Below are 24,205 nucleotides of genomic sequence, written 5' to 3'. Positions count from 1 at the left end.
AAATATTCAGTGTGAGTCTAGAGTCTCCAAGGAATACATTATATTTTTGAACTCTTTGTCTACCAGATGGTCATCATGTATGAGGCTAGTGGCAAGTTAACTTTAGAGTTTTACTGGCACCTAGTGGTAAAGATGGATATCGATATAATCAAAAGACCATCTCTAAGTACCATAAACATATTTAATATTTACAAAAATTATAAATGCATATAGTGATAAAAACTTATTCATTCTTTCAACTCTCATCAAAAAAGATTTAAAATTATTTAAATGTTATCTTCAAGATATTTTTATCCTGAAGCTTCTTTTTTTTTCCTCTTCTGAAGATTTTATTTATTTGTTCATGAGAGACAGAGAGAGAGAGAGGCAGAGACACAGGCAGAGGGAGAAGCAGGTTCCACACAAGGAAAGGAGCCTGATGTGGGATTTGATCCCAGGACTTGGGATCATGCCCTGAGCTGAAGGCAGATGCTCAACTGTAGAGCCACCCAGGCATCCCTATCCTGAAGTTTCAAATTCTTTAGTATCTTCATAGATTTTATTTATGAGCAAACTTATAGTGTCATTACAGTCTCTTCTAATTCACATACTCCAGGTACATTATTTTCATGGTTTATGAAAATCACACAAACATCATCTAAACTATCAATGTTTTAAATTTTAATTACAAATTAAAGTTGGTATCACTAGACCACAAAGGTAAATATCCTCCAATTCAAAGAGAGAATTACAGGTACCAATCTAATATCATTAACAGTATTTTTCACTATAGTGACAACTGATTTATAACATATTTGACAGGCCAGGAGGTTGGTTCCGGTTATATTTGGGAACTAATGCTAAGAAACAATATGTGCTAATTGGTCTGTGGGGAAATTAAACCCATTTGGGCCTCTCCAGAATGTCTTTATGCTAAATAAATTGAGATAAATGGCTACGGCTATTGAACTATAGAATATATATATAAACTTTCTGTAACTCACCTATACACAAAATAGAAAAGCAGAATGTGCCAAATTTTTCATAGTAAGTGAAGCATAAGAGTATTAAGCTTACAGATAAAAATAAATATAGCTGTTGTGATTGATATGCTTTAACATGATAAGAAAATGACAGTCTTGGGGCACTGAGTGACTCAGTAATTGAGCGTCTGCCTTTGGCTCAGGTCGTGATCCCCGGGGTCCTGGGATGAGTCCTGCATGGGGCTCCCCACAGGGAACCTGCTTCTACCTCTGCCTGTGTCTCTGCCTCTCTCTGTCTCTCATGAATAAATAAATAAAATCTTAAAAAGAAAAGAAAAGAAAATGACAGTCTTCTGGAAAAGAAGAAGTGGGTATTGTTAACATTTTGATGGTTATGGTACCATTACATTTTGATATGATATGAAAATGCCACTTGTCTCATCCCCATTATAACTTTCAAAGGAATTATAATCTCCAAATACCTTTTCTTTCTGTAGGTCTTCCACCCTCCCATATTTCAAAAATAAAACAGGACTGATAAGCCAGTTCTTTTTCTTAATTACAAAGGCAAGCCTCTCTGTGTGGGGTGAAGACTATATCCTTGCAGGTGAGAAAGCAAGCCCAGGTGTCCATGCATCCAGGCACCCCCTGAGCTGCTCTGAGTGACTTTCCAGGTTATGCCAATATCCCTCAGCTCAACAGAAGTCAGAATGGCTTGGACTTGATGATGGAGAAAATTACTTTGACTTCCCTGACCTAATTTAGTGATATGGGAATTTATCACTACGAGGGATGACAGTCTCTATACATTTATTATATAACATGCATTTTATTACTATTTAGCTTCTGTTAGCCTAGTGTTAGTAGAAGCAATGGAAAGGAATAGAACTTACAGGAACAGTATTAGCAAATGTCAAAGACAGTTTGAAGTTTCCATTCAATATTTTTTCTCCAGATAATATATAACCTGTTTCTCTACATTTTCTCACAGGGACAGTGACCTCATCTCTATTTTTTCTTTAAAAAAGATTTATTTATTTGAGAAAGAGAGAGAGAGAGAGAGAGAGAGAGAACATAAGTGGGAGAGAGGCTGTGGGAGGAAGAGAATCTGAAGCAGATTCCTTGCTGAGTGGGGAGTGGGAAGGACTTGGGGCTTGAGAAGGACTTGGGGCAGGACCCTGAGATTGTGACCTCAGCCAAAACCATGACTCGGATGCTTAACTGACTGTGCCACCCAGGCGCCCCAGACCTAATCTTTTAATCATTCTTATTTCTCTCTAGTATTGAATAGGATGGCAGTTAAGCTTAACCAATTTCAGTGTGGGGTCTACAGATTTTCATGTATTACTAAATTGAATTAATTCATGGAATTATAGACCACAGGTCTGGATGTTTAGTGGAACATCTGCAAAGTGTTTAATGGGTTAGGGTACTGTAGAAGAGGATTAGAATTGTAGAAGATAATCAACCTCTAATCCATTTTGAAAGCATTCTTCAAATTGTAGGTATTTTAAAATCAATAACAATAATGATTCACAGTGACCTCAATTAAAAAAATGTCTTGCTCTTCCTGCCAAAATTAAAATCTTATATATTTCAGGTTGCTCATAAAGAGCAACATGGAATAACCTAGCAGTAGTAACAGGTGGGATTCCAATTTTTAAATAACCTAGCAATAGTAACAGGTGGGATTCCAATTTTTAAAGTGCTACTAACGCAATAATTTATTTAAAGTTATTCTTTGTACCTCACAAGGGCTCAAGGTTGTTTACAAGAAAGTACAGTAGATTAGAAGGAAGAAGATTTGGGTCAGCTTCCATCTCATTACTTAACTAGATTCATGACTTATAGTAAATCACTTAAAATCCCTGAGCTGCTGTTTCCTCGTGTAGACCCCTACCTCATTTAGCTCATCTGCTAGGCTGGCTTCCTGCAACAAACAGTGCCCAAAACACTGCAGGCATGCAGCTAATATTTGCCGGCATTGGTTGGACACGAAAATAAAAATATTGTCATGCATACCTCAGAAGTGTTGCCAGGAGGTTAAAATGATAAACTGGTATAATATGTGGAAAAATGGTTTGAGAACCATATAAGGCTATATAGACACACAGTGTGTTTCTTTTTACAAATGGAGGAAGATGTTCTTTTTCCATTTTTCAAGTGTGGATACATTTTTGGTACCTCACTTGAAATTAAGATAAATGTGTTAATGACTGCAAGTTATTTCAAATCATAAAGCTTATAAATCTACACATATGCTGAAAAAAATAAGCCATATCTACCTAAAGCTTCAGAGAACTTCAATGATTGCTTAATATTAATGGGACTTTAGAGATAAAATACCTGTGATTTTCAATAGTGCAGGTAAACTCTTCAGACAAGTTCAGATTAAAAAGTCAAAGGTGAACTCCCTGTAACAGTCATAATCTATAATAGCTTTACTGTATTTTAAAGAGAGATTTACAGGTACTAACACTTAAGGTCTAAGATACAGTTAGGTGAAAAAATGCAAACTAGACATTTATATTTTCATAAAGAGAAACGAACCTGTATTACCTTCCGATGTTCAAATATATGTGTATGAATATCTTGAAAAAGGCTGAGAAGGTACATACCTAATTATAATAATGATAACAATGAGGATGGGAGTAGAACTGCAGAAGGGCGGGAAGGGACTTTGGCTTTATTGGTATTGTCTGGAATGTGATAATATCAGGAATGTGAAAAAACAGACAAGAGCATATGACCAAGTCACAGAATCTCTGGAGCCTTATTTAAATATTGAAGATGGAAGGTGTTCTTTCATGGAGTAGGTGAAATAGTTTTCCTACAGAGCAGAAAGGCTCAGTGGCTGACTGCAAACCGATACCTAACATTAAATATGATACAAAAAAAAAAAAAACCCTAACCCACAAAATTTAAGGGAAAACACATTGGTTCATTATATTCGTGGTAAGGGACAGCTTGTCATTAGACAGGTACAACACAGCCTCTAGATATTCTGCCATTAAATAAATGAATTTTCATTTTTAATTAGTTTTATTATTTCAACATATTTGATTTGCCCAGTCCATTAGACAAAAAAAAAACATGTTGGGTAAATACAACATAATTTCCATAGGCTGAGGGGACCTGCACATTGTTACCTGATTGCTGGCACTGCTGCCTGGCTGCTGAGTGGTCGTGGCTCGAGAGTTCCCCTTGGTTATAATAGTTCTCTCCCTGAGATATTCCTTTCTGTTTGTTCATCGTCTTCTTCTTCCATAAGCTTCCTTTCTTGGGATGACACATTCTCCATATACCTTCTGTCGCTTGGTGTTCTTTGCAGGGAGTCTCTGGCCTGAAGTACCCTCTGTGACTGTGATGCACTTTGTTCATGGAATTCATCACCCATCAGGGATGCTCTCATTGCTCCGGGGCCACTGAACCCATCCTCAGACTGCACAAATGGAGGCTGGTCTTCCTTATGCTCATACATAGCCAGTCTCTTCTCAACCACCTCACGAATCAACACTGAAAAATTAGACGTGCAAAATCACTGTGATTGTTCATATTTGACTAGTTATAATGATGACTTACAGATGCATATAAAGCACTCCCTAGGCCTCAGCCCTTCCCTGTATCATTTTTATGCAAAGTCAGCACATTTAACTTCTGTGCCACTTAATGCATTTAGTATGTATTATAGTCAATGCCTGTTTTAACAGAATATTATTTATAAAGTAATGACAAAAGGTATTAATTCTGATCAAATTATATAAGAATAAAAAGTATTCTTGAGTGTAAAAATTTGTGCCTTTGTTAATATAATTGACATAAAGAAATTTTAAAAATGAAACTGTAAAACTTAACATCTTTCTTCTATTTATTCTTCCTGCTGAAAAATTTCAGAAATGGCTTTTTTAAAAGAATTTATTTTAAAAAAAGGATTTTATTTTTTTAAGTAGCCTCTACACGCAGTGTGGAGCTTGAACTTACAACCCCAAGATCAAGAGTCCAGTGCTCTACTGACTGAGCCAGCCAGGAACCCTAGAAGTGATTTTTCTTCTTTTTCTTTTTGAGAGAGAGGGAGTGAGAATGAGACAGACAGAGAGCAAGCACACTTGTGAGCACAAGTACAGGGGTAGGCAGAGGGATAGGGAGAGAGAGAGAATATTAAGCAGGCTCTACACCCAGCATGGAGGCCGACAAGGGCTCAATCTCATGATCAGAGCCGAAATCAAGAGTCAGATGCTTAACCAAATGAGCCACCCAGGGACCCCCAGAAGTGACTTTTAAATAAAATAAAAGAGCTTACTGTCAAGCACTGTTCTTCCCACCATATTGTATTCCATGGTTTTGTCAACTTCATTCATTAGCCATGGAAGGAATCCTATCTCAATATCTGTAATAAAAAAAGTTAATTTCATTATAATCATTATAATGATTTTTATGGATCATTATAGATAGGAAGAATCTGTGCTTTCTCCCTAAATGTTGAAGATTCCTCAACACTGTTTTCTTTCTTTCTTTTTTTTTTTTTAAGGTTTTATTTATTTATTCACAAGAGACACACAGAGAGAGGCAGAGATGTAGGAAGAGGGGGAAGCAGGCTCCATGCAGGGAACCTGATGCAGGAATTGATTCTGGGACGTCAGGATCATACCCTGAGCCAAAGGCAGATGCTCAACCACTGAGCCACCCAGGCGTCCCAACACTGTTTTCTTAATACAAAATGTCACATAGACTTATATAGCATTACTTTTGCCACATTCTCTAGGTATATTCTGGTCCACTTTCTTTCTATTGCAATAGAAATAGTATTTTCCAAACTATGAGGTTTTCCTTGAAGTCCAGGCCTTTGGCGCCAACTACACAATCTGAGGTGTGTGAAGAAGGTAGGTAGGTAGGTAAGCTGGGGAGTGGGGAGGAAGATGTGGGTCTGGGAGCAGGACTCCAATCCAAATCTGGAATTGAACCAGGCTGATAGAAGAAATGCCCCCCAACTGAAGCCCAGGGCCTAGGATAAGCTGACCAAGTGTCAGGGACAAGGGTCAGAGTATTTGAGAAGGCTAGAAATGAGTCAAAAACTAGGTGCTCCCATTAGTGGTAAGTTTGTTCAAACTGAAATGGAAATCTACTCCATTACAGGAGCGTTTAAAAATTATGGTCCATTATAATATACATTTTAATGTTTTAAAACAGCTTTTTCTTTGGGGGGGTGGTGGCATCTGTTACTTTTCAGTGGAGTGTCAGTAGAGAGTGTAATAGAATATGATACTCACGACTAGAAATAATTTCTTCTGAGGCACGAATCTCATTTCCAAGCTTCTAAATGATCTGTAGTTGACTTTTTCAGCATTTCATGAGAGAAGAAAAGGTTGCCAGCCTCTGTGTCTAACAACAGAGGTCTAGCTAGACCCCAGTGGGGTGGCAGGACAACACGGAAAGAATACTGGATCTGGGCTCAGGGTCTGAGGCCTAATGGCTTCCCTGGCTGTTTGGGAGAAGGCATTTTACTTTTCTGAGTTTCAGTTTCTACTTCTGCAAAATGGGAATTAATCTTCCCTATCTACTCAAGGGTTACTGGGAGGATCAAATGCTATCATGCATGGAAAATACTACATAAATGGTAAAGTACAATATAAATGTGAACTAATAATATTTGTGTGTAATCTGACCTCTGTGTATGTGTACTGAACTGAATATGTAGTCAGGGAAAATTAACATCCCTAAACTCTGCCCCATAATACTATTAGCCATTTGAAATAGGACCTGTATACAAAAGCAATGTGGATTTAAGTGCTTTTGAACTTGAGGAAGGAGGGTGAGGAACAGCAAGACTTACCCTTCATATGGTGGGACTAGCTGAGGGGGGTTCTGGGTGGGTGCTCTGAGAGGGCTGACAGGTATGAGTTCTCTAAAGGCAGAGACCAGGTCTCCTTATTTTTATCTCCACACCTAATACAGTGCCTGGGACAGTGGGAACACCTAATTAAATGAATACATGACTTTCATTGCTGCCCCCAAAGGGTTTTTGAGTGGAAAAGGAAGTCAGCTGAGAAAAAAATTAACAATCACTTACGTACATCTTATACATATCATGTTCCATACGTATTACGACATTTAGCTCCTAAATAATCCTCATTTCAGCCTGAGGAAATTGAAGGTCATATGGCTGGTTGATGATGAAACTGGGACCCAAATTCAAATTTTTGACATCAAGTCTATATTTCTTCCTACTATCCGTCCAATAGTAAAGACAAACTGACATCCAAAATCAAGATCTTTACAGTATACCTCTCATTAGTAATAGTTCTTACTTAAAACAACTTAATTGACTTTAAACATTTGTTTTAAGGATAGTTTCCAACTCAGAATAAAAATGGGCATGGGATTACTTGGAAGAATTCAGAGGATGCCTATTGTACACAGGGATCTAACAACACCTCCACGAACCTCGTTCGATGGGATCATAGAAGTAGCCACCGTCCCTGAGACTGCCAAACACGGACGGGAGGAGGTCCGCCAGGTAACGCTGTGCAAACACCCGAGCCGCAACCTTCTGCGAGGTCTCATTGTGCTTGTACACCACCTCCCACTGCTGTTGCTTCCGACGCTCCTGCACACAGAAAACACCACCGCATACGGTTACATAGCTGTGAAGTCCTCCCCAAACTCTGAATCTAGTGAGTGGGAGACTCTGGACACATATTTGTATCAAAAAATGGACAGCAAGGAATCTATTAATGGTTCATATTCTTTATCAGGATTTTAATGAATTTCAACAGCTCCTGGGTATCGAATTCAAAAAAAGAGGTGGTAAGATTCATCTTCTGGTCCATTTTTAAGTAAAATAATTTCAAGATGTATATATTTGTATGGGTAATAGCAAAGAATAATAACAGTTATATGTATTTGTAATTAGTATTATCATAAAGTATAATTAATATGAAAATTACAGTTGCTCAGACATCTTCAGTTAAAGAACTTGGGTGAGTTGTTTCATTTGTAATGCTTCTTTGAATTCATTGAGCTCTGAAACTTAAAAACCTCTCTTTTGTTGTTGTTGCTTCTTGTAGACCACAGTATATCTATAAAGCTAATGAACCATCTTCTCTTCTCCCATGTGGAAGTGGGAGCATTAATATAGTTTCATATGAAGTCTGTTTTCAGAGTTTAAGCAAATATAAATTTAGATGATTTGTATTCATTATTTTCATAGTATATTTCCTAATAGTAAATAAACAAGTAAGTCTGCTTTGATAAAGATTTCCCTGATTTTTTCAACAAAGCTAATTTTGCCACTTTTCACATTTGTAAACAAATAGTCTTGCATTTACATAATCTCTACCATAAGCCCTATACCCTATATCCTTTACACAATTAATTATTCATTTTGGAGAAAAATTGAAAATTTCATTAGGTATTGAGTAGAACATCCCAACAACTAACCTATTCTGTGCTAAAGTCTAGTAAGTTAGACTCTGTGGGACATTATTTGAACTCTTTACATATTTAGGCACTCCTACATAATTTATCCATTCGGTGTCCAATATAGGGCAACAATTATTTCCAGACCCAGAAAGACCTTTAAAAACCTTTAGAGATTACTGAGCCTCGTATTTCCTAACTGAAGGTTACTGGCATATTTTAAAAACTAGATTCTAAAACTTTTCTTATTAAAAGTTCTAAAAACCTGGAATATAAGATTATATTCTATAATGAAGTTCTGGAGGATCCCTAGGGTATAGAGAGGGGCCTGGCCACTGAGAAAAAGATCCAGAATTCTATCCAGATCCTTTGCTTTTTCATGCCACCTATTCCCAATATACTCCTCCCCTTTTCCCTTACACTTTTTTTTTTTTTTGCTACCAATTTATGGCAAACCAATAGATTTCCTTCACTAGAAATCTTGGTATTGAAGAATGTCTTTCAGTTGGGACATATGTAATTTATTACATTTAGAAACTTTTGGAAACTCTATTTAGGTTCATTTATGTAAGCTGGTATTTAAAGAATGTGATTCTGTGCATGAAAGATCTGTGATCTACAGAAGAGGAGATAACTGAGCTATAAGCTTGTTTCTAATGTATCTGCAAAGATTAGCTCTATGACATACCACATGTAATTCAGAACATAATCTGTTAAAAATAGTCAAAGACTAAGAAAGAAAACTCAAATTCTATACTTTTTCTTCTCTGTGTCGTCTCTCTTGCTCTTCAAGTCGCTGAACTTCAGCTAGTTCAACATTGCGTAACTCTTCATATGCATACTGAGTGGCCCTCAGGTTAGCCAACTCTTCTTCTTCCATTACTTCCAGAAGAGACTGCTCAATGGTCTTCCCCACCAGAACTTCTAACATTGGTTTTACTTCCAGATCAAAGTCAAAGAGCTTAAACACACAAAACAAAGCAAATGTAAAGTTTTAATCATGAACCAAAAGCTCAAAGAAAAAATATCCAGAAAAGCAGTAATGACAGGGTACTATTTATTGAGAATCTTCTGTGTGCTAGACACCATGATGGTGCTTTACTTATAGTTTCCAAAACTCAAAATAGCCCTGCAGGGCACACAGAATAGCAGTCAAAATTATAAAAAGACCTATGTAGTCATCAAAATGAACTTGATACTCAATTTTAAGATCAAACTCTGAAACCCAAAGGAAATATTCTTATATTTCTTATTTTTTTGCCCTTTCTACTCAATTTTTTACTGGTTGTTTTTGCTAACAGTTTGAAGAATAAGGAATAAGAATGAATAATGGGAATTTTGGTGATTTCTCTTTAGGATTTGGAGGCAAATATACCCTTCTATGTAGTCTGTGAAGACTTATTTTATTTCCCAATTTCAATAGCAGTTCTTTCAAGTTCCTTCAGGTAAGTCTTAAATCTCAATTACATCATTATGCACATAAGCATTGCCTTCTCTTCAGTTTCATAGACTGGCCTATTTGTGCATTCTGTATTGACATGAAAATGTAGTTATTTTAGGATTTTTTTTCTAATACAGAGAGATTACATGAAAACTATATAATTTAAAAGCAACTAATAGTGGAATTTCTATCAGAGATACTATTTTTCTTTATTTGATACAAATTTACCTTGTATTGATATATTAATCAATATATCAATAAAAAAATCAAAGTACATATATTCTAAAAATATTTCTAATGATTTTTATCTCTGATCAGCAAAGGGGAAATCAGAACATGGTATTTCAGTATAAAACTATTATAGGTATATTTGGAAAGAAATCCAGTAAGTAGAATCTTTCTGATTATGAAATGGTTTGTAAGCTTTTAGCTAAACCTAACTTTACCTATTTATAAAGAAGATAGAAGGAAGTCCAAATAATGTACTATACCTCTCCTTCTAGTATTTGGGTGGCCACATCTTTGCCAGTTTTGGCAGGAATAAAGAGTGGTGTTGGTGGTCTATCCAAAAATGCATCTGTTTGGCATTCCATATCAACTTCTATTATGCGGTCAGCAATTTCTTCAAGGTATATTTCTAAGAGAATACCATATACATTGAGTTTGAAATTCTGGTCTATTTCAAGCATATATGTGCATTGAAACTTTAGCTCCTTCAAAATAGAACTAAATGGATCAGAAAAGGAAGTGCTCAAGTGTGGGATTAAATTCATTCTTAGTACCTGTTGTACTAAGCATTTTTATGTATTTGGAAGACTAGAGTCAGTCGGACTAGGACATTAAAGGAAGGTTGAGAAAGCACTGAGCTTTGTACTTGAACATGGAACTAAAGAAGAATATGAAGCCTAGATGTGTGTAAGATGCAAAGTATAATTGGGGATGGAAAGTTAATAATCCATCTATATAACTGACTCCTAAGATAGTGAGTGTATAAAGATTTGAAAATTTCTGGATGTTTAAAAAATTAGGCATCATATCACTGTGCTACTTGATTATATCTAGGCTATAGATTATAAACAGATACATGAAGACAAATTTCACCTTAGGAATAATTTATGTGAGGCAAGGGCAGTGTGGTATCATGCAAAGAACATCAGAACTGGAGTCAGATGTTGAACATAGGACCTAGTCAAGTTACATCTTCTTAGAGCCTTAGTTTCTTTATCTGTAAAAGGGATCATAATTATCTGTCACAAAGGGTCTTTAATAATAAAGGAGATACCCAGGTAGAGGACTAGAATAGTCTCTGAGATATAGGAAAACTCAATACAAGGTGGCTGTTACTATATCACTTACTATTCTGATGGTATAAAGAAACAGTAAAATTTAGCTCCTGCAGAATTATGGCTACATTGGCTAATTACAGACAGACGCATTCTAGACGTGGCCTCAAGGTAGGGGTGGGTGGGAAAGGCATGGAATGGTTCACTTCCTTTTGCCCTAACCACCCAGAAATAACTGTTGCAGCCACTCACCATCTTGGCAAAGTGCAAGGTGATTCCTGAATAGTTACGTCAGCCTAAGGAAAACACCGAGCGTTGTCTGATTATCAAGATTCTGACAACACAGGTAGACGCTGTAGGTCCAGGAAAGCCTCCCAAGCTGAGAACAGCCAGACAAGTAGGAAAGCCTGTGGGGCCTTGGGGAGTATGTGCAGTGGAAGAAGAATAAAAAGAAGAGAAGAAAAGAGGCTCTGGGGAAAGAGGTAGAGGACTCAGATCTGGATGAGTTCATGCCTCTTAAAAGAGAAATAAAATGCCAAAAGAGAACTTGTTCTCTTCTACTCTAGGTCCAGCAGTGACTGGTGTTGGTGTATAAAAGAAAAAGTGAGAAATAATCCCAATTTGAGAAAAAAGTATGTGAAAAGGGCTAAGAGTGAATTAATGTGGCCATTAAATAAATAAATAAATAAATAATTTATTTATTTATAAATAATTAGAGACAGAGAGAGAAAGAGACAGAGAGCGAGCGAGAGAGAGAGACAGAGAGAGAGGCAGAGACACAGGCAGAGGGAGAAGCAGGCTCCATGCAGGGAGCCTGACTTGGGACTCAATCCCAGGTCTCCAGGATCACACCCTGGGCCAAACGAAGGTGGTGCTAAACCGTTGAGCCACCTGGGCTGCCCCATAAAATTCATGGCATAACAGATACATAAGTAATAAAAAAGCCAAATGAAAAATGAACAGACTTAGAAAACTGAGCAAACCCAGGAGCCATGATGCCGGTGGCATGATCACATTACCTGTTTGCACATCCACATGCTTTCTGCCTTCCACAGGTTCGGGGGTTCGTGGTCTGAGCTGTTCTTGGGCTCGTTTTCTGGCAAGAGCCCTCCTCTTAGCCTGCTGCTGTCTCTGAATCTCTATAGGATCAGGCTGCCCAGGCTGAGTGAGAGAAAAGGCTTCTAAAATTTAGAAAATATTTTCAAAACTTTTGGAGCTGCCATTCCAGAAGTGATTCTTCAATAGCATAAAGGCATCTGTCATAAAATGCTTCCTGATTATCAGTGATTTCATGATTAAAATTCTATTTGAACTTTGTCAGGTAATTATAAATTTATCTGATGAAGCACATACATAACTTGAAAGTATGACTATTAGCTGGAATAAACAGCTGCAGAATCCTAATAAATTGTCTTTTCTCAGTCAAACATTTTTACCATGAATTCCTTGGATGCCTACTAACCTAGTATACTATATAATTACTCAGTTACAATACATTTTAATGTGTTGTTTAATGAATTGAAAAGCATTAGGATTTTTAAAAATTTGAATTTCATTTAAACAAAATTCCTGAAAAAATATATTAGCTCACAAAAAATATTGTCAGTCCAAACAAAGACCTGTCCCAGTGCACAATACAAGGACTAAAAATTAAGGACTAAAAATATAATTATTTATAGTAGTTCTGCAAAGTTTGGATGTCCTTAATGTCATATCTTTATTTCATCCTGTGGTCACTCTCTGCAGCTAACCTGTCTTATCTCAAGGTAAATATGAAAAGAGGGGAAATATGAAAGTATTTTGCATGAAAAAAATTTAATATTTAAAATTATAATTGTAAAAACATTTTGATTGAAATGACAATGTAATAACATTAAATCTTACTTTAATCCCATTTCCCTAATACAATGGCTATTGTCATTTAAATGCATACAGTTTTTCTGAAGTTGTGATATCATCATTTATCTTATTTATTTTTTTGAGAGAAAGAAGCACATGAGTGGAGTGTGGAGGGGTATAGGGAGAGAGATTCTTAAGCAGACTTCCCACTGAGTGTGGAATCTGCTGGATTCTATTTGCTAATATTTTATTGAGGATTTTTGCATCTACATTCATGATAGCTATTGGTCTATAGTTTTTAGTATCTTTGTCTGGTTTGGATATCAGGTTAATACTGATTACCTGAAGTGTTCCTCTTTTGTTTTCTGGAAGGGATTTTGTAAAATTGTGTAAATTGTATAAAATCAATGAGAATTTTAAAAAATGGTAGAATTTTCCAGTGAAACTATCTGGCCTGGATATTTATTTTAAATTAGAAATCCAATTTCTTTAGTATTATAGGATAATTCAGAATATCTTTTTCATGTTAGGTGAATTTTGGTAGTTTATAGTTTAAAGAATTAGTCCATTTCATTTAGTTTGTTGAATTTATATGTATGTTTGTAGTGTTCCATTATGATCCTTTTATTCTTTTAATAGATGCATAATCCCTGGCATTTGCTTATTTATTTCTTCTCTTTTACTTTCTTTGTTAGTCTTGGTAGAGGTTTATCAATTTTATTGATCTTTTCAAAGATAAAAAAAATGGCCTTTAAACTTTCATGGTGGCAGGATCTATGGTTATATCCCTTGACAGTCATTCTAGTATTTGCTATTTGTGTCTTCTTTCTCTCTCTCTTTTTTTGATAGTCTTGCTAGAGGTTTATCAATTTTATTTATTTATTCTGAGAACCAGCTTTTGGTTTCATTGATTTTCTCTATTGTTTTTGTATACATCTTTAAAAAATATTTGAGAGAGAGTGTGCATGTGTGAGGTGGGAGGAGGCAAGGGGAGAGAATCTTCACCCAGACTCCCCACTAAGTGCGGAGGCTGAAGCAAGGCTCAAGTCTCAGGACCCATGAGATCATGACCTGAGCCAAAACTAAGAGTCTGACACTTAACCAACTGAGCCACTCAGGTGCCCCTATTTTTTTATTTTTTTTATTTTTACTTTTATTTATTTATTTATTTATTTTTTTTGAGAGTAGGGAGAGAAAGAGAGCAAGTGGGGATAGGGAGGAGGAGCAGTGGGAGGAGGGGGAGAGAATCTTAATCATGGAGCCAGTTGCTAGGCTTGATCTCATAACCCTGAGATCATGATGTGAGCTGAAATCAAGAATCCAACACTAAGCTGACTGAGACACCCAGGTGCCCTTCTTTTTGTTTTCAATGTAAGTGATTTCTGCTTTTATCTTTATTATTTTCTTCCTTCTGCTTGCTTTGGGTTTATTTTTCTCATCTTTTCCTTGTTCATTGAGGTAGGAGCTTAGATTATTGATTTGAGGTCTTTCCTTTATTCCATCTCAGCACTGTTTTGGCATGAAACACAAATTTTGATTTGCTGTATCTTCATTCAGTCCTAGGTAGTCTTTCAAAATTCCCTTTAATACTTCCTCTCTGGATTATTTGGAAGCATGCTGCTTAATTTTCAAGTGTTTGAAGATTTTCCAGTTATCATCTATTATTGATTTCTATTTGAAATTTTGAGAGACATTATTCCATTATGGTCAGTGAGCCATACTCTGTATAATTTCAAATATCTTAAATATATTGAGATTTGTTTTGTAACCCAGGATTTTTTTCTCCTGGTCAATATTCCACAGGTGCTTCAAAACCATATGTATTCTGGGGTGCCTGGGGTGGTGCAGTCAGTTAAGCATCTGACTTTGGTTTTGGCTCAGGTTGTGATCTCAGAGTCATGAAATGAAACCCTACACTGGGCTCTGCACTCAGTGGGGAGTTTGCTTGAAGTTGTCTCTCCCTCTGCACCCCCACCCCTACTCACGCTCTCTAAAATAAATAAATAAATCTCTCTTTTTAAAAGATTTATGTATTCTGTTGTCAGGTGAAGTGTTGTATAGATGTTAATTACAACCTATTGGTTGATGGTATTGTGTAGTTCTTTTATACCCTTGCTGATTTTCTAAGAGAAGGATGTTGAAGTTCCCAACTAAAATTGTGGACTTGTCTATTTCTCCTTTCAGTTTTAGCTTCATGTATTTTGAACTCTCTTGTTTGGTGTATATACACTAAAGACTGCTATATCTTCTTGGTATATTGTGACCTTTTTACCATTATGTAATATCCTTCTTTGTCCCTGATAATACTGTTTTCCTTAGGTCTACTTTATCTGTTATTTATATATCTACAACTACTTCTTAAAAGTTAAAAGTCTGTATATTTTTTCCCATCCTTTTACTTTTGCCCTGCCTATATCACTGTAATTGAAATGAATTTCTTGTAGACAGAATACAGTTGGGTTATGTTTTTTATCCACTCTGCTTATCTGTCTTCTAACTGGCTTATTTTAGACCATTTACTTTTAAAACAACTATTGCTATGTTAGGGCTGTCTGCCAATTTACTTTTGCTTTGTTTTTCATTTTTCTGTTTTTTTTTTTTCTTTCCTTCTGTGAATTAGTTGTAACATTTTTTAGAATTCATTTTTGATTTATCTGTAATACCTTGACTATATCTCTTTGCATAGGTTTAAAAAATATAAAAAGGTTTACAGTATACTATGTACCTGGATCACAGTTAACATTTAATATCAACATTTTACCACTTCATGCGAAAGACAGAAACTTTACTTCCATTTAGATACCCTCATTTTCCTTAAAAATATAATCTTAAATATTAATGTATATTAATATACATACATTAAGCACTACATCAGGTGATGATATAATTTTACTTCAACCATCAAACACAATTCCTTCATCTGAGAATGACTTGATTTCCCCTTTATTCATGAACAATATGTTTACTGGATTAGAATTAGGGCTTGATAGTCCTTTTCTTTCAGGACTTGAAAAATACTGTGCCACTTTTTTCTGGCCTCCATTGTTTCAAATGAGGAACCCACTGTTATTCAAATGATTGTTCCTCTTCCGGTAATGTGTCATGTGTCTATAGCTGCTTTCAAGATTTTTTTTTTTATCTTAGTTTCATTTTTTTTAAGATTTTTTATTTCACAGAGACAATGAGAAAGAGAGAGAGAGAGAGAGAGAGAGAGAGAGCAAAAGCGGGGGGGAGCAGCTGAGGGAGAGGGAGAAGCAGACTCCCTACTGAGCAGGGAGCCCGACTTGGGGCTATATCCCAGGACCCTGGGATCATGATCTGAGCCAATGGCAGACACCAGTTGAGCCATTCAGGTGCCCCTTGATTTTAGTTTTGAAGTTTGATCTTGATGTGTCTTTGTGTGAATTTCTTTAGATTTTTCCTGCTTGGGGTTCAATTGACTTTTCAAATCTGTAGGTTTTTACCTTTTGCCTAATTTATGGAATTTTCGAGCACTATTTCTTCTAATATTTTTTTGGTCCTATGCCTTTTCTCCTCAGACTTAGATAACATGAATGTTAGATATTTTGTTATTGCTCCTTAGCTATGAGGCTTGTGTGTGTGGTCTATTTTCTATCTGTTGTTCCAACTGGGTAATTTCCATTCATTTAACTTTGAATTCACTGATTGCTCCCTATGTCACTTTTGATGAGTCTGTCCTGTGACCTTTTAATTTTAGTTATTGTATATTTTGGTTCTATATTTTCCATTTGATTCGTTTGTGTATCTTCTATTTCTTTGCTAATATTGTTTTTTCATTTTAGAATGTTCATAACTATTCACTTTTGATTGAAACATTTTTTTATGATTACTGCTTTAAAATCCTTGTCAGGTAATTCTTACATCTGAGTCATCTTGGTGTGGTCATCTCTTGATTGATTTTTCTCATTGAAGTTGTAACTGCCTTGATTCTTGGAATGATGAGTGATTTCTTTTTTTTTGTTGTATCCTGGAAATTTGGGGTATTATGATGTGAAACTCTGGATCTTATGTAATCTTTTTAGCAGGAAGTCACCCCTTTTTGTTTTAGCATGCAGGTATGGGTGGAAATGGAAGTTCAGCATCCTGCTAGGCCCCATGTGAAAGCAGAGGATCAACTAGTTATCACCTTACTGGTGCCTAGTGGGAATAGTATTTCAGCTCCTTGCTGTGATCCACTGACACCAGTGTCGGGTATAGAAGAGTGGAACTCTGGCTAGCACTGCCTTATCCCACCTGTTTCTCTTTGTTGCTGCTAGATACAACTAAAAATTCAGCTCCCTCCTGACTCTGCTGCCATCACCCTAGGAAAACTCAGTGAGTGACAATGTTGTTGCTGCCACTTGAGAATAGAAGTCCAGTTCCCCAGCTCAGTCTTGCTGACTCCACTGGGAGGGGCAGGATAGTTTTTCCACTGGGGTTTGGATGAGGAGGGGTCATTAAAAAGTTTCTGTTCTGCTAGGTTACCCTTTTGCAGTCTTTTTTTTTTAATTTAAGGATTTTATTTATGGATTTGAGAGAGATAGAGATAGTGAGAGAGAGCATGAGCAGGAGGACAGGGAGAAACAGACTCCCCACTGAATAGGGAGCTCTATGTAGGGCTCGATCTCAGGACCTTGGGATTATGACCTGAGCTGAAGGCAGATGCTCAACCTTCTGAGCCACCCACCCAGGCATCCCTGCAGTCTTCTGGATAGAGAGAGCAGGCTTGTGCCTGTTGGTTGTTCTGGGTTGCAGGCTTCTCCAGTGCTCTGAATGGGATATGTGGGAGATAAAAAGAAGACTTAGGGAACTCATCACTATGTCACTTAAATCCTGAGGTCCCTAGCCAGTCCACATCCTTCTTTACACCTCCAGAATCTTCCTGTTTTTGCTTGGGCTATTGGCAAATTCCTGCTTGTCTGGAACTGGAAGTCTCAGCATAGAGTTTTTAGGTAAGTTGTTGAATAATTGACTAGAGAACTAAAAAAAGAAAAAAAAAATCAAATCGTCACAATATTAATTTAAAAAAACAAAATATGGTGATTTTCCTTTTTCCTTTAGTTTTAGGTATGCCAGAACTCACTGCTACTGCCAGAAGATGATGCTTAAAAATATATTTCTATTGCATGTTTCAGCTGTTGTTTTCAAATGTTGGTCCCTGAACTGGCTGTACCAGAGCTGCCTGGAGAAGTTTCTAATGATGAACATTCTTGTGTCCAACCCTTGAAGGTTCTAATGCAGTAGTTCCAGGTTGGGGCTGAAACATACATATTTTCAGTGAGTTTTCTAGATAGCTTTGATGTACATGTTTCAGAATATCTAATATTCCATATATCACCGTGTGGTGTTAGGCATGAATATATCATACAGTATTTATAGATGAACTGAACTATATTTATATTTCTGTGCCAAGAATTCATCACTCTTAATGTCATGCCACATCCTAATCATCTGTTTCCCAGGTTCTCAACACAGGACCTAAAACTCAATAAATATCTGTTTAGTGGATTAAAGAATTTTTGATTAAATAATGAAAATAGTATCATAGTATGAAATAATTTAAAGAATCCTAAATATGTTATACCAGCGCTATTTAGAGTATTGTCTGTGAACTGTTTGAACTGGTCTGTAAAAATCTGATTATAGAAATTGAGAGTAAAAGTTTACAAACATTTAGAGCAGTTTTACAAAGTTCTGTTAATCTAATAAAATATTGGGGCTTCTGTATTTTTTAATTATTTTTAAAAATTGTGGTAAAGTCACATAAAATTTATCATCTTAGCCATTTTTAAGTGTAGAATTCAGTGGCATTAAGCACGTTCACAGTGTTGTACAACTATTACCACCATCTATCTCCAGACTCTTCATTTTGCAAAGCTGAACCTCTGTACTCATTAGACACTAATTCCCTATTCCCCCACTGCCCGTGCCCCAGCACCCACCATCAGCCTTGTATTTGGCATGTCTTTTTTTTTTTTAATTTCATTTTTCTAGTAATTTATCAGTATTTTATTTTGTAACTGTTTTAGTCTGCAGCAAATTGGAAATTTAAACAAACAAACTGGTCCTTTAGCACAAATAGTTTGAAAAACTCTGTGTTAGAATATTCTAATTATACTTACCAATGGTTCTGTCTGTATAGCATAAGTATTGCCTCGGATCACCCTTCTGTCATACATTATGTTTCCATAATGTATAGGTTCTTCAGCTCTGTAAAATAGCAAATTCTAAATAACTATTGTTACAGTGTTGGCTGTGCAGTCAACTCATTTTGAATTGGATTTAGACTAAGACACAAATGTTAAGAAAACAGATTTTTGTTTCTGCACTGTCCATGACAAAGGATGATCATTTATGGAATGCTTGTATGCCAGGCCCACTATGTATTTTATTTATTGCTCACAATGAGCTGCAAGTTGGGAACCATGATTCCCATCTGACAGAAGAAGAAAGAAATTCAGAAAGGAATGTGCCCTAGGTTACCTGGCTAGTAAGTGGCAGAGCTGGATTTAGGGCTGTAAATCTGTTAGACTACTTGATAAATGTGAAAATGGACAGTTGGAAAGGGGCCTGCCTAAAAGTACTGACAGTAGTTGGATTCAAGGAATGAAAGGATTCACAGAATCAGGCTTAAAAAGTAAGTCAAATTTCTCATTGCTCTTTAACCTCAAAGATATATTTTAAAAATGATATTTTTACATTTTAATAGAATTTTTATTGTGGGGGATCAGAATATCAATAGTGAAAACCATACAGTTGGATGTTTTCATTTGAGGTTCTTTAAATGACATCTGTGTATGGCTATAAACCAAATAGTGACCTATACCAATAACAGTATTCTACCAGAAATGACTTTGAGAGGGGTAGTAAGTTGCCTTTTTTTTTTTTTTTTAAAGATTTTATTTATTTCTTTGACAGAGAGGGCAAGAGAGCACAAGCAGGGGGAAGCAGCAGCAGAGGGAGAGGGAGAAGCAGGCTCCAGCAGGGAGCCCAATGTGGGGGCTTGATTCTAGGACCCTGGGATCATGACCTGAGCTGAAGGCAGAGGTTTAACCAATTGAGGCACCCAGGTGCCCAGTAAGTTGTTGTGTGTGTGTGTGTGTGTGTGTGTTTTTCCAGTAAGTTGTTGTTTTTTTTTTTTAATCATATATTAAAACCACTGTTGGATAGCCTGTCTTTGTATTACTTAAAAACCAGGTATGTAACACTGCCCATCTTACTGGACTGCTGGGCAGTGTTTGGCTCAGCTGGCCACTCCTTCACTGAAGCATTCTCTTTCCTAGCTGCCATGATGCCATCATAGTCTTCTGTTTTTTTAGGACTTCTGACTGTTCTTTCTCAGCGTGTTTTTACTGACTCCTCCAGTACCAGAGGATTTCCTCAGGACCAGGCCGTCTCTTGCCCTTCATTGAACTCATTCACTCTCAAGGCTTTATTCATAATCCATATACCTAAAACTCCCAATTTTATTTTACCTTTAGCTCAGAACTCTTCTTTGAGCTCCAGGAATGTAAATCCAATTGATATACTCAATGACATCTCACTGAGATGTCTAAAAAGCAACCTCAAAATTGAACTAATTATCACTCCAACTTGTTGTTAGTTCTTTAGTGCTCCCTATTTCATTAAATGGTACCATTAAACCAGCTGGCTTAATCTAGAAGCCTGGGAGTCATCTATGATCCTTCTCTCTTCCTCACTGCCTGTGTCCAGCAAGTCTTATTGATTCTCCTCCCCAAATCTTTTTCACATCTATCTGTTGTTCATTGCTACCACTATATTTTAACTGGACTAGGAAAAGTAATAGTCTCTTAACTGTCTGAAACAACATTTTTCTCTTAAACTGCTCTATACATTGTACTCAGTGATTTTTTAAAATAGAAAAAAATCTAAAGGATGCTTACTTGATTAAAACCTCCTAGTGCTATTTTTTTTTTTAAAGATTTTATTTATTCATGAGAGACACAGAGAGAGGCAGAGACACAGGCAGAGGGAGAAGCAGGCTCCCTGTAGAGAGCCCAATGCGGGACTCGATCCCAGGATCCCAGGATCAGGATCTGAGCCAAAGGCAGATGCTCAAATGCTGAGCCACCCCGGTGCCCCTTCCTAGTGCTAATTAACATAAATAACAAGGAGGAAAAATTTTGGTTTTGATTTCACAGTATCAAAAGCCAAAAAGAAAAAAAATCCATAACACCTATTGCTGATGAGGATGGAGGAAAAAAAAGTTATGCTTAAACATTACTAAAGAAAAGGCATATTGTTCCATCTGTGCATGTTAAAAATATACATGACCTAACAATCCCATCCCGGGAAGCTACTTCATAGAAATAAAAAAGTGAGCACATAAAGTTGTTTATTGAAACCTTCCTCTTTGTGGTTAAAGACTTGAAGCCAACTGAATTTCTATCAATAGTGGAAAATTCTAATAATGCATAGTACATTCATACCAGGGGATATCATGCTATTAAAAATAATTGGAGGGAGTTCTACAAAGAATTAAGTAAGAAAAGGAAGATGTTGAGAATTGTGTATAGTATGTTAGCATTACTATGAAGTAGACAAAAATCTCTGTGTGTACTTGTATGTATAGATTTGTACATAAACATGTGAGTGTGGAGAAAAGTCCAGAGACATTCATTCAAGGGCATTAACATGGTTTACCTTGGGGGCAGGAGGGAAAAGCAAATTTACAAGGGAAGGGGTTGAGTATTAAGAATGTACCCAAGCATGAGCCACAGGAGTCTATGTATATAGATTTAAATATATATGTGTATGTATATGTAAAAAAATTAGAAAAAAAGAATTAGAGGTTATAAAAAAGGGGGCAAACCTAATTGCAGATTAAAATGTGTAGTATGATTCAATTTTGGAAATAAAGTTCCTCTATAAATATACATATGCTCAATAATGGAGGTGTAAAAGAATAATAGAAGATTGTTAAGGCAGTGGGAATAAAGGTGGGAAGGAGATAATTTGCCTTTTTCATCTTTTTTTTTTTGTACTTTTCATTTGCTCTGGCAGGCATATATTACTTTTATTAACGGAAAATCACCACTACATATAATTTACAGATAATTTTAAACTGAAAAATCAAATACACACATACTCCTTCCAATGACCTTACAATAGATGGCTTCAATATAAGCAAGGTCCTGCAACTTATCAACCAGCTATATATATATATATATATATATATATATATATATATATAAATCATTCCTAATGAACCACCATTGATATTTTATTTCATTTGTTGGTGTAATTTAATAGTAATGATTTGTAAGCAGCCACTTAAAGCCACCAGAAAGCGTTTCTGGAAGTGGTTTTTAAATTCTTTCTTAAAAATTTAGATTCAATTAGCCAAAGTATAGTACATAATTAGTTTCAGATGCAGAGTTCAATAATTTATCAGTTGCATATAGCATCCGTAACCCCTCCCACCTCCTCTCCAGTAACCCTCAATTTATTTCCTATAGTTAAGAGTTTCTCATGGTTTGTCTCCCTCTCTGATAATTTCCCATTGAGCCACCAGAAAGTGTTTTTGAAGGTAAGATGTTAAATGGCCTTAAAAGGATTAAAAAGGATTTTAATGCTTTTATAATATAAATAATCCCTGTATACATTAAAATTTTCCGTTTTGGTTTTCTTAAAGTGATGGGCATTTATTTTAAAAAATTTGTTATAATGAGATAATTATGAACTTGGGACTCAATGTTTGAAAGGAGCATCAAGAGTTACTTGGCTGATGTGTTCAATCATTAATTCAACAATTTGCGTTGAGTGCTTCCTATGTGCCAGGCACAATCCCAGGTGGACAAAAGACACGAAGATTCCAGCTTCCATGGAGCCTGCATTCTTGAGAAGTTCTGCTGGTTCCAAAATTTGAGTCTTATAGAAAGAACTATAAACTTTAGAGAGGCCCATAAACATTACTTCGAATAGTGAAATGTGGATATTTGAGTATTTGCAAATACATACTCATTAATGTAAAGCTACAATTTGGGGTCCAGCATGGAAGGATAACCTGATTCCTGGCCAAAGACGGGATGTGGAGAGAGCTTTGCTTGGCTCTCTCATCCCGGACATGCCATCGTGTTCTGACACCTTTGTAGCCTGTGTCTTCATTTGCATAATGGGAGTTATTAAACCCACTTCGCAGTCCCGTGGGCGCAGGGAGGAGATGTGCATGGATGCCCCTAGTAAGGTGCTTACAGTTGGACAAGGGACTCAACCGTGGTGAAAGCAGGGGGTTTCTCGTACACGTTAATCGATCACGCCCGCAGCTCACTACCACTGAGTTATCCGCCGGAGGCCACCCGCACCCCTTGGCTTCGCGCCTCCACGCCACGGGGCAGTTCTTTAGGGAAGATCTTTTATTTCGGCAGGGTAGTGGGGAGGGGGCAGCAGCGCAGGCCCGCACCCCGCGGCGCCGCGATGGGGGCAGGTGCTCACTCACGGCTGCTTCAGGCTGTCCCTGTAGCGGCGGCGCTGGCAGGGCAGGGCCCGGGGCCGGCTGGTGTAGGTGTAGGTGCCCATGGCGGGGGAGGTGCGGTCCGAGAGCCTGGACGCCACGCCGGGGGCCGGGTCGCTCCGCTTCCGCTGGAAACTGGCTTTCAAGCAGGTGGGCGCGACGTGGTGGTGGGAGCCGGAGACGTGTCCGTGGTGCCAAGGGCAAGGATTCCGCGAGGCTAGAAGAGGCGGCAAGAAGGACGGCGGGCGGGGCGGGAGGTTGCCGGGACAAGAGGTGGGAGCTAGGCTCGGCTTGCTCCAGGGAGCCCTGAGCCAGCCGAAGGCGCCCACTTCGGTTGCCCCGCAACCCACACTTCCGCCGGTGGGCGGGACCTCGCGGCAGTTCCGGCCGGCGGTTTTCGCGGGAAGGCCCGCCCCCCGGGGCACTTCCGGCTCCTGTTTCCGGCGGCCGGCGTTTCCGCGGCCGGTGTGCGTGCGGGTTAGGGGCTGTCTCCAGGGCGCGTCGGGCCTGGCGGCTTCGGGGACCTCGACGAGCACCGCGGCGGCCCACGTTCCCGCTGCAGAGTCTGGCTTTGCGGGGCTGGTGTCAGCGCCATTCTCCCGGGCACACGTGCTCCCGTGGTTCAGGGGCGCGCTCCGCCGCGCCGCTCCCCGGGGCTGCTCCCCAGTGTGGGCGCGGACGCTGCAGCCGGGCTCGCCGCTCTGTTACGTGCCAGGGCGGGGCGAGGGCCGCCTGGCGTCTCCCAGCGGAGAGCTGGAGCCGGGCTCGCCGCGCCCCGTGGCCCTCCCCC

The 24,205-nt window shown here is 37.8% G+C and overlaps 1 protein-coding gene across 1 annotated transcript; it reads right to left on the bottom strand.

The window, feature by feature from the left end:
• Nucleotides 1-638: 638 nt before the first annotated feature.
• On the bottom strand, nt 639-24,119 carry RSPH3 (radial spoke head 3; the record flags this gene model as incomplete). The annotated part of the gene is made up of 8 exons (XM_026018744.2): nt 639-4,478; nt 5,263-5,349; nt 7,404-7,566; nt 9,136-9,339; nt 10,311-10,456; nt 12,122-12,263; nt 19,064-19,151; nt 23,401-24,119. Coding segments are annotated over 8 exons (1,857 nt in total), but the record flags the coding sequence as incomplete, so codon positions are not given.
• Nucleotides 24,120-24,205: the final 86 nt, after the last annotated feature.

The sequence above is a fragment of the Vulpes vulpes genome, chromosome 1 (assembly GCF_048418805.1).
Source record: "Vulpes vulpes isolate BD-2025 chromosome 1, VulVul3, whole genome shotgun sequence".
Taxonomy (NCBI): domain Eukaryota; kingdom Metazoa; phylum Chordata; class Mammalia; order Carnivora; family Canidae; genus Vulpes; species Vulpes vulpes.
This window is presented reverse-complemented; position numbering and strand designations above follow the sequence as displayed.